This window comes from Ursus maritimus, unplaced genomic scaffold, assembly GCF_017311325.1.
Source record: "Ursus maritimus isolate PB19 unplaced genomic scaffold, ASM1731132v1 scaffold_13, whole genome shotgun sequence".
Taxonomy (NCBI): Eukaryota; Metazoa; Chordata; class Mammalia; order Carnivora; family Ursidae; genus Ursus; species Ursus maritimus.
In genome coordinates this window covers 48027599-48039694 of record NW_024423675.1, presented here as the reverse complement: position 1 = coordinate 48039694, position 12096 = coordinate 48027599, and the positions used below count along the sequence as shown (strand labels likewise).

At 36.3% G+C, this 12096-nt stretch overlaps 1 protein-coding gene across 1 annotated transcript in view; it reads right to left on the bottom strand.

Moving 5' to 3' along the window:
• The window catches only part of ADGRG6 (adhesion G protein-coupled receptor G6), a 132929-nt gene that overhangs the window by 57353 nt on the left and 63480 nt on the right, over nucleotides 1–12096 (bottom strand). Inside the window, exons 4-5 of the mRNA XM_008695046.2 lie at nucleotides 9585–10208; nucleotides 589–657 (exon numbers count right to left, since the gene is read on the bottom strand). Of these exons, the coding sequence (XP_008693268.2) occupies nucleotides 589–657; nucleotides 9585–10208 (693 nt within the window). The remainder of the gene's footprint in view (nucleotides 1–588; nucleotides 658–9584; nucleotides 10209–12096) is intronic.

The window sequence follows — 12096 nt, the reverse complement described above, 5'->3', positions numbered from 1 at the left end:
ATGTGACTTTAATTATATATTATTAGCATGCAACTATTTAGTACATAATATATAATTGGAGTACCGGCCATAATACAGTCATTGTGCATTATAATGATACAATTACATTAAGATTAGTTTAACATAACTAATTTTATCTTAATATTTAAGTTATATTGTACACCATAAATTGCCTTATGGTCTTGTCTCAAGGTTAACTGAATATTTAACTTAATTTTCCCCTTGTTTTTTACACACGAATACTTTTTTGAAAATATTGCATGACTATATTTACACAGGACGTTGGCAATACTCTTGAGAATAAGAAGAGGGAAAAATGAAATAAATCCTTGTTTAATAGCATATAATCATTCACATTTAAAAACCCAGTGCTTTATGGCAATATGGTCGTCCAGTGTGTGAATGCATTCTTTCTCCACAGTGTACGTACTGTGCACCCACACAGCTAAAACACATCCAGAAATTCTTCTGTTTTGCTGGTTTCTGGCTTCTCAAGTGAAAATTAAGATAATATCTACATAATTACAACCACATTATCCAAAATAGCAAGTAGGAAACAGACTCCAGAGGACGATGTTGGCTCCCTACCTTGGCAGAGGGTCCCCAAATCCGCACAGTTGGCTAGTTCTGCTGCCGGGAGTGGGATCAGGTAGGAACCTTGATCAACACAGAGGGATTATACAAGTTTGATTTATGGTTTAATGACATCCAAGAAAACCAAACAACCCATGAATCTTAGGGATGGTATAATGGGAGCAGCTCTAGAAGAGTCCATCAATAATACTCCAACATCAAGGAAGTCTCTTAAGGTCTTTGTGTCTTCATTTCCACAAGTGTAAAATCAAGTTATTGAAATTTCCCTCAAAATCTTCAACTCAATTTATTGGCTATCCACACATGAAAGGAAAGAAGTGCTACTGCCCATTAGAGCTTGTGTAAAAAGTCCAGGGCCTTTTCACAGAATGAATTATGAAGCTCTGGTAGAAATTCATATAAATAAAGTAATATAAACATCAAAGGTAAATTCCAAAAGTGAACTCGCATATTATTAATATTCATAAAATGCATATTTGGGGTTCACAGGCACCAGCATATGCCATTTGCAATTCCAGAAATATGTTTCTGTGACTTCAAGTTGGTCTCTGTGTCTTTTTATTTCAAGTTTTTTTTTTACTGACTCATCCTCAGTAAGAAACAAGCTTAGAGCTGGCTTTCTAGTAGGAGTAATGGATTTTCTCTGTTACACTAAGTCTCCCTGACAGTTAACGGACTTTTACCAAGAGGCTGAGACCGGGGAAGATGGACTAAAATTATCACAAAGCACCTGCACTACGTATAAAGACAGAAGACTACGTACAAATATTTACATACGCATACACATACACATATACAAATATATATATTTAATTTTAAAAGGACATTTCTATAATGATTCCATTCTAATATTTAAACATTTTCCAAACTGTCCTGTGGGAACAGTACAAGAAGGTACGTGATCTAACAAAAGATGTCTAATTAGGTAATTGATGTGCATAAGCAGAAAGCATCACAACAGTTTAACAGCATCTTGTGAATCATGAATTCTTCATTCTCAGCTGCCTCAGGCACCTAGCCCAAGGAAGGAATGTTACTTCAGAAAAACCCAACTCTACAGGCAGGTCTGTGAAGTTAACTGGCAAGAAGCTCTCATCACAGACATTTACATGTTCATTCAATAAAAATATAATCACTGTTTAGTGTGTGAAGCACACAGGCTAGAATTATGCTCTAAGACAATGCCACTGCTCTCACAGAGGCATGAATGGGAGATAGAGTCACAGTTCTCTGAATGCTTTAAGTCCTCAGTGGCTCAAAGGACGGCATGACTAGCAGCTTGGTGAGAAGGGGGCAAAGACAATCCATTACAAAGGATACCTGTGAGTAATATCAGGGGTCACTATAGCAATGTGGGGACAAGAGACTAGAGATAAATATTCCTAGCAAACAGAATTACTGACATACATACCAAGATGGCAGTGAAAAGTTCTGGGAACCTGGGTGACATGGCATTACTGGAGTAAAGTACAGGAACGGTCGGATATATGGGTAATGGATACTACTGGAGGGCCTTATAGAATGTTGGCACCATGAATGGTGGGACTCTGTCTTCCTGCCATATCCCACACCCATAGTAGGTGGGTACTCAATCTTTACCGAATAAATTTCTGGATGCATCATGAATGACTGATAATCTTCTGAACTGTCTTAGAGGAAAGGGAAAATATGAAAGGAAACTAAGTGAGAAAATTAAATTTAAATTTGAAACCACTTTTGAGGCTCCATGGCCAACTAAAAGGGAATACACAATAAGAATAAATAACAGTATTAATTCAGGCTTGATGTTTTGAGTACAATGAGGATGGTAAGAAAGAGATGGATACAAGACATCCAAAAATAGAATGTACAATATTTAGTAACTAATTGGGGAAGAGAAAAAAAAGGGAGGACTAGGGGATATATTTCTGGTCTCCAGCTTGAGAAACTGGTACATAATGATGTCATAAAAGGAAAGAGGAAATACTAAAAGAACTGCAAACTTAGGTGGGGTGGGATGAATAAATCCAGTAATGGGAACTGAGGTGCCTATGTGACATCTGGATACACCGGCAGGTATACAGGTTTTTGTAAGAGGTCTGGCCAAGAAACAATGCCAGAGAATCTATAGATGTGTCTGGGATCACTCAAGCTAGAATGGAGATTTAATGTAATCATAGATATTCCTATACTTAAATATCCTATTTTTTAAGAGCTCTAAATATGAGAACTAAAAATAGTTCTTATGGAAAGTGGTTTTATAGAATTTAAGTGAAGAAATTTCACAGAAGGTGTGGCCATATCAAGTATACTAGAAAGGTCGAGAATGGTCAAAACCAAGAAGGCCTTTAACTTTGCATTGCAATTTTGGTGGTAACTGTACAGGAATCAGTTTCAATAGTGTGGAAATGCTGAACTCGTGACCACCTTTTGAGAAGTGAATGCAAAAAGAGGAAGCCTGGCTATGAAAGAAAGCAGAGATAGGGAGGGTGAATTTGAAAGACCGAAAACTTAGACAAGTGTACTATGGAAAAAGGGCATCTGAGGAGGCAGAATTTGAGGCTTGCCTGGTCAGGACTGAGGTAGAATTTTACTGTCGATGTTTTCTGTCCACTCTTCTTTCTCATCACACTTAACTTATGCCTCCTTTTTGCAGAACCTTACTTCTCTGTGAGGTACTTATATTTTAATGAGGAACTTCTGAAAACTAAAAAGGCTTCAAAACTCAAAATGAGGAAATGTCAGCCACCACAACATGAGAGAGAGAAAGAAAGAGAGAGAGCGACACTCTTGGATGGAGTTCCTGTGCTTCTCAAATTACACACAATGTTGGCAGTCAAAGGTTCCTTAGGCCACTTCTGGTACTGATACAATATCTCTGGAAGACAGAGAGAGATAAGGAGATGGTGTGGGAAAGAAGTTTCTAGACTAACTACACTTCCAGTGCAGTACATTAAGGGGCTTAGAAGTGGAAATGAGGACAGAATCAGAAGAATTATGATTCAGAGCAAGATATTTAACAATTTTTTTTAACATTCCTCAGTTTCAATGTATGGTAACAAGTATAAATTCCAATATGTGACACCCTTGTCACAAGAAATTGTTAACACTTCTCAATATTTAAATTATCGGTTGCTCCTTTTTAGGTACTTATGGTTTAGCAAATTGATACTGCATTATAAATACTCAATAAACACTGTTTTATGATGATTCCCTATAACAACAGAAATTAAATCTGAGGACTACATGCTGCCAAGTATAAGTGACAAATTTATCTTTTTTTTAAAGATTTTATTATTTGTTTATTCTTTAGAGAGAGAGAGACAGTAGGGGGAGGAGCAGAGGGAGAGGAAGGGGCAGACTGTGCACTGAGTGTGGAGCCTGACGTGGGGCTCAATCACACAACTGAGATCGGACCTGAGCTGAAACCAAGAGTACACGGTTAACTGACAGAGCCACCCAGGTGCCCTGCATGTGACAAATTTAATTAGCAGGAAATTATATTGATAAATGAAAGCTTGTATTACAAATATACCAAATTACACACATACATAATATATAAAAAGCATACAACAAACTTTTTATTTCCACCCAGTTCTATTTTCAGCATATCTGCATAAAAAGTCGTTCTTGGAATTTTCTTAGGTGGACATATTTATGAACCAGTTAAGGAAGAAGAGACAATTTTCTTTCCTAGATCATGATATAATTATTATCAAGGAATTATATTCGGAATGTGACCTATGTGTGTTCACTGACGTTTGTGGGTACCACAAAGGTTTTAAAGGTATTTACTTAATATTAACTGCAAAATTTAGAGCAAATTTCCTTGAAAAATGTAATCACCGAAAATGAACAGGTGACGAAAAGCTGCAAAGCGGTTAATCTTTCTTCTCTACCTGTTGTCCTTCCAAAATCTTGCCACTGAAAGGAGTCACTATTTACACAGGTTGTGGTAAAAAAAGACTTATGTGTAGCCAAGAACTCGTCTTACATTCAACATAGTGATAATCCAAATAATAGGTAAATCCTCACAGAGTTGCAATAATGAGAAAAAAACAATTGCTTTCAATTCCCTCTTTGCGGTTATTATTAAATTGAATTTTATAATTTTTCATAAATATATTTAAAATAACATTATTTCTGGAAGCCGTTTATGCTCATAAAGAGTTTGGGGCATCTTCAAAGAATAAAGTCCTTTGTAAAGATAAAGTCCTTTGTAATTTTATCTTGCTTCTATTATTTAAAAAATAATTCAGTTATCTAAAAATGCTACACTCAATCATTTTTTTAGGATGAAAGGAAGGAGCCAACAGTGAGTCACAATTTTATGGCTGTGAAGGAAAGAACTGTAACAATTGAAAATGAAAGGGTAGAAATCCAAGAGTTGATGAAGCCTTGATAATTAAACACAAAAGTTTGGAAGTGAAAACAAAAGTCAGTCTGAATCCAAAAATTTCTAGAAAAGAATAACAAAAAAGCTGGGTACTTATGAATTGTGTCTTATCTCTACATCCACAAGTCGTTAATAAATGGAAGTGCTTAATAAATGCTTGTTAAATAAATGTAGTTTGTTTGAACTTAGACCATTCATTGGGTTATACTGTACCACTCCTCAGGAAAGAGCAGTCATCAGGAAAATAAATAAAACTGGTATAGAAGGCACTGTTTGTTCTTTGGGAAAATTGATGGACACTAGCCAGTATCTAAACTTGAATCATAACAGGCAAATACTTGCAGTTATAATTAAAAAAGAGTCCACTCACTAGGAAAACTATCTATGGAGGTCATAAAACTGTATATGTTTAATAAAATTGTATAAAAATGTTTACTCAAATAAAATTGTAAAATAAAAATTCTAGGAAAAAGAATGATGCCATAAAATGAAAAAGAATTACTGCTAAATAAAGTATTTCTTTCTGAAAAAGACTGACAAGATTAACTGTGTTAAAAAAAAAAAAAAACCTGCTGAAAATTTCTCAATTAAGGTATATTCCCCAACTAGGCTTAGAATAGTGTCAGAAAACAAAAAAGTCTAACCCTGAAATTGTTGAAACATTAATTAATAATATGTTGATTTTAAAGGCTAGGATATTTACTATTTGAAGCAAATGACAGGATGTTTTGAAGTTAGATATAATCAGTTCTGTTTTACCATCTTATTTTCATATTAGAATTTACTCAGCAACAGACCTTTGGAAAATCTATTCATTCTTCCACCACAAGTTGAATCTGGAATTAAAGGTCATATTTAACAGACATTGTCAGTCCAATGGAATGTTAGGAATGAAATTCTATTTTCCCATTGGTTACTGTACTGATCATTAGTTTTTGCACATTACTGTTACCATAAACAGCAAGCCAAAATGTTCCAGAAAACAAGAAAGGTTAAAATGTTAATAGAGCAAACTTTTTTCATTTGTTGAAGTCCTGCTTAGCTAACAAGCTTAGCTATCATCTCTCCTACAGGTATTTCCTGCCAGTTAATAAATGACTTGGGTTCTTCAACTCCCAAAGCTGATGACTGAACGTCAGGAAACTAACTCCCCCTCCCGTGATGACTCCTGAAACACAGCCCAGGATATCTGAATCCACGGAATGGGGTGTTTCCCGTCATCGTGGAATGTCAAGAAGACCACTGTGAAAATTAAAGGAATTCAAGCACACTGAGTCTGTAACGTGTGCTACTCTTTCAATGAAATCATTTTGAAAACGTACAGATGACTACGTTACACAAGCATGTGTTTGATGCATCCCAGTAATCTTAAGCCTTGGGAAAGGAGTGTTAAAGACAGTGTTAAAATGTGAGTACACCCAGATATAAATCCTGGGGAAGGAGGACAGGAGATGCCCACCAACTGCCTTGGCCACTTATTTTTTTTTTAATTTATTTTTTTAATTTTCAGTTTCTTGCCCTATATTAAGGGAAGGGACTGGCCTAAGTTGGGATTCCCAAATAGAAATGCCTCCTGGAGCCAGAAGGCCACCTAAAGGTGAAAGGGGGCTGGTGTAAGAAGAATACAGACAGTGGTGAGGGCTGAGGAGAATGCCCGTCCCTTTGTAAGGAGCGGACACCACCTAGCTCCAGTTGTGCTGGCCTGGCAGTAAGACTAGCCTAGGCTTTGTCTTGTCTGCCAGAAAATCCAAAAATTTATTTTCATTTGAAATCTAATTCTTTTAATGTTGGAAATAAATCACCGTTTAAAAGCATTGTGTGGAACCAAGATAAATAAATGAGAACAACTAAATGTTGCCACCATCATGGATGTCCGAGGGCTAAATGAGCTCACGAGTGGCTGGCTGACTCCCTTTGGCCCTGGAGATCTCTAACAGGTCTTTCCCAGTGTTGTCCAAAGTGTGTGCTTCAGAAGGCTGGACCCTCATGATTTTCTGGACTAGTTTCAGGGATTGGCAAATTTTCTCTGAAAGGGTCCGACAGGAAAATGTTAGGGTGGTGGGCCATGTTACAGTCTCCCACCATCACCAACCCTGCCCCTGTAGCACAGAGGCAGCCAGAGACAATACAAAGCTTCCTAGGCACAGCTGTGTTGCAATAAAACTTTATTTACAAAAATAGGTGGCCTGCCATAGGCCTTCCTAGATTGCCAACCCCTGGTCTAGAGTATTTCCTAGAAAAGTTTAGGAATCAATGCATGTATATCCCTCACATTTTATTACATTAATGTATCCAAGAAGCAATGTAGGAAAGAAACCTTACTACTTTTGTTTAAAACAAGTGTAATATTTATGCCCTGGAAAGCTAGTGTTTTCCCACAGATCACTCCTGGGCCTTCGTACTCCTCATCTGGGCAAGAATTAGCTCACTTACTCTCGTATGTCTCATGTTCTAGTCCTGCTTATTCCAAAAGACAGTCTAATTTATACTTGTAAGAGACAGCTCTAAAACTCAACTTCCTGGGTTCACCTCCTGGCTTGGCCACTTACTAATTGACACTGGTTAAGGTACTTAATTTCTTTGTGCCTTAGATTTCACATCTGCAAAATGGGGTTAGTAATAAAATCCACATCATGGGATCTATGTTGTAGAAAAGAGTGAATATGTGTAAAGGGCTTAAAACAGTACCTAGAAAATATGTATTGAATATTCAAGTTAAGTATATAATTTAAGTGTTAGCAATTATTAATATACCTACTCAAATTTTTTTTTTGGTTGCCATAGTTTTATCACATTTTATCACATTAATGTATCCAAGAAGCAATACAGGAAAGAAACCTTATTACTTTTGTTTAAAACAAGTGTAATATTTATGCCCTGGAAAGCTAGTGTTTTCCCACAGATCACTCCTGGGCCTTCGTACTCCTCATCTGGGCAAGAATTAGCTCACTTACTCTAGTATGTCTCAGGTTCTCATCCTGCTTATTCCAAAAGACAGTCTAATTTATACTTGTAAGAGACAGAGCTCTAAAACTCAACTTCCTGGGTTCACCTCCTGGCTTGGCCACATATTAATTGACACTGGTTAAGTTACTTAATTGCTTAAGTTAGCAATTATTAATATACCTACTCAAATTTTTTTTGGTTGCCACAGTCCTCAAATATTGCCCCGTAGAAAGGCAACTATTAAATGGTCTATATTATGACTTTTTAATAACGGCCAAGGATATGGTGAAAACAGGCCACTAGAGTAAAGACAATCTCCCTGGTCATAGGAGGGATATCCCTGCCCTCTTGCTGCTTACCATCCCACACCAAACACACGCACTTGATCTTCTCCATTTCCTCACTGAGTGAAAGATTCTCAGGGGTCCCTGACGACTCTCTGTAGCTAGTCAGACTGAGAGAATGTTGGGGAACACCATTGTGTCTGTCCAACAACCCACAAGGAAATAGCTCTCAAATGGCATCACTTCATAGCCTCCCACCATTAGCAGGAGCACCAGGGACACACGGAGGAATGGGTGACTTACAGAGAGAGTTAGGTGACAAGAGTTCCCTGGAGCAGAAGGGCACACAGGGGCCAGGGAACGGGGGAGGTGGTCTCAGGTCTTCAAAGGGGTCCTACTTTGTTCAAAGTATTGGGAACGAATTTCTGATAAAATCCCCTCCGAAGTCACATGAGAATTACTTTTTAACATCAGACTCCTTCTTTCCTCTTTTAATGAAAGTTATCTCTGTGACTAAAAAGTATATATATCAACACTTTAGATTTAGTCATACGAAATTCAAAAGTGATAATGAAACTTCTACTTTTTGTATTTTAATCAGTCCTGTAATAAAATAAGGACTTTCAAAATTAACTTATGTACATAGAGAATGTCTGATAGAAGTCTATTTTAATATAATGTTGTTATATAGAATTATTTTCCTAAATATTTTGCATTTAGGTACTTCCAGTAATATCACCTTTAAAGTCTCTCAAAGAGCAACCATTAGGAGTATTCAAAACAAACAACAAATGCTCATCTTTAAACAGAGGGAAAAAGTTCAAAGAAAAATTTGATAATTTCTGATTATCAAAGATTTTTCCATAAAATGGACAGCTTTGATATGTTATCCTGGCTGAGTAAATACCATTCTTGTTCAGTGGTGGTTGCTTATTTAAATAACATAATGGAAATTTCATAAAGATCAACTTTTTATTGTATCCTCTCTGTGACTAAACACAGTAACTTATTAGTTTCTTTTGTTTCAGTCCCAGTGTTAACCTTTCTATTTGAGGTATGACAGTTATAACTTTTGTTACATCAATGATAAACTGTGTGACATTTTATGACATAAGGAAAACTTTAAAATGGTAGCACCAAAAGCTTTGATTGAATAAAGAACGCTTGTAATCAAATGTGTACTATATATGGCTGAACATATAACATTTTAAAAATTCAAAAGCTCATTAATGACAACTATATATATATATATATATATGCACACATACACACACACACTCAAATACACATATACATAGCCACATATACGTGTGTATGATTTCTTGTTGACCAACACTCATAGAATAATGCTTTTTACAAAAGGGGGATGATATGCCCAGACTTACCACAGCTTAGGTTGCTTTCTGCTTTCAGCGCTAGGGTGGGGATATTCCAGAAGTCATTTTGCCAGTCGACCACATTCCCTTTCACGTGACAGCTGAGGTTGGAGAGGACTTTGGAATTCATGGTAAAATTCCAAAGTCGAAAGTTATAAATGTCCCCTTTTAGGGAGGCCATCTCATTGTGACCGGAGCCTAACGACAACTTCCCATTTCCAGGAATAACTTGACTGATGGTAGAATCGCACGGAACTGCTTCATAGTTTCTTTTGAAATTCACACCAACAGAACCCAGAGAATTATTCCAAATGATGCAGAGCTGCTCAAAGCTTTCCGTGAAAATGTCTTCTTTATCCTTCACAGGTAACACGCTGTTTAGGAAGCATTTTGAGCCAGAAATAGAAATAAAGTAGCCATTCTTGGCCTTTCCAAAGCTAAGTAACTGTGTGAAGGATGCATTTGAGTAGGAGAAAGCTATCCATTCATGGTCTTCCTTGCCAATTTTGGTTGCTTCAAAACAGAGCGTGAAAGCGCTGAGTTCTGGAATAGAGACACTTTTGGCAATGGATACCTGGTAACTATCTAGTGTCTGGGGTAAAATGACCTTCTGGTTCCTTAAGGACACAGCAACTAGGACAAAACATAATAACAGATAAAATGTATTCACTTCAAGTATGAACTAATGAGATGCAAAACATCTGATATGCCCACCCCCACCCCATCACTCTGGACTGACTGACTTCTGGCCCATCACCCCTCTTTCATGACTCTCTATCACCAGCCCATCACCTTGTACCAATAATACTAACAATATGTCACCCCACTCACATTAACTGTAATCATGATGCGATCTTACACCAAACCTTCTGAGTTATAGCCAACCAAGTTGATAAGTATCTTTTTTTAATCCCTGAACTAAAAAAAAACAACAACAAAAAACAACCAACCCAAAGCTCAAATAAAGGAAACTACTGTTTCAGGAAAGCTCTGTTTATACATTAAGATTTTCAGAAATTTGTTATTTTTCAAATAACTTTCTAAACATAATAGTTAATAGTTCTATTTTTCATTAATAGCCTTTTACTCTTCCTAAACACTCCTATGGTACCCTCTCCCCTTCAGATACCCCATATCCTATTCATTTTCCCCATCACCAGGCTATTTCAGGAACAAAGGTAAAGATAACCCTATTAAGGAGAAGCAGTGTAATAAAAAAATAGAAATAAAAATGGAATTGTAAGGTATATTTCTTTTACAGCAGGGTGTCTGAGCTCCTTTGTGAGGGATAGCAAGGAGCAGAGATAAAAGGGGCAGATAATGCAACTTCCTACCCTAGCTCTTCCACAAAATGGAGTGTGACCTTGAACATGTTACTTCAGCCCTCTCTACCTCAGTCTCCTCATCCATAAAATGAAAGACAATGACCCCTATCGCATAGGTGGCCAATAGGAATTAAGTTAATACCTGGAAAGCACTAGAACAGTGCCTGCTATAGTCAATATATAGCTAGAATTGATTACTAATGTTACTGATTACTAATACAGATCACTATTATCATCTGCATAATAAATACCAAATAAAATGCATTAGCCTAGTCTTTCTGTGACATATGTGAAATTATTAAATACAAAGGATTTCACCTCATGTTAATATAATAGACACCATGAAATATGTATTGATTGAGACAGAAGTGTCCTCCTCAAAAATTCTGTTTAATGCTAGCTTCATAGGAATGCTAGTTTGAATATTTTTTTAATACACACCAAGAACAGGTCTATGGTAAAAACAACACTTTAATATAAATATTCTAGTTAAAAGTCCATGATGGAATTTAATAAAGTCATGGATTTTAGTTTACTTTTTAAATATAAAGAACTTGAAAGGTCTTTTTACCCAAAAGGATATTTACGTTACATGAACCCAGTATTCTACATGTATTATTAAAAGGGCTGAAAGGAAATATGTCCCTCCACATTTTATTTGTGGTTATGGCTGCGTTATAGATATATTGGCAAGTCTACTTTGCTTCTTTTTTATTTTCCAATTTCCTATAATATTTTACAATTTTTAAAACGTGATTTGAAAAATTAAAGCACGTTTTCCAATTAACCACACATACATCTAATGTCAATCACAAACAGTACATGACTCTGCCACCGAAAACACAATTTATAATAATGGGGGTCATTTTCATAATGGTGCCTTTCTTTTTCGTTTCTTTCTTTCAGACATGACATCGACTTAAGCTTGAGTCTCCTTCCCTTAAGCAAAGAGAGGTTTTAAAGAGACTGAGATTATTCAAATATTTCAATGTGCCAGAATCTGGGAAATATGTTTGACAGAAATATTTTTTTCCTTTCATTAGTCATTTTTAAGGGGCTTTCCTCAGGCTATGTTGTTTATTAGCTCTAGCTATAAACAGCTCTTTTTTATTTTAATTTATATGCTAATTTTTTATATTTGTCCCCTAGCACAGTTCCTTAAAAGGGCAACATCCTAGAAGCCTAAAATAAAATGA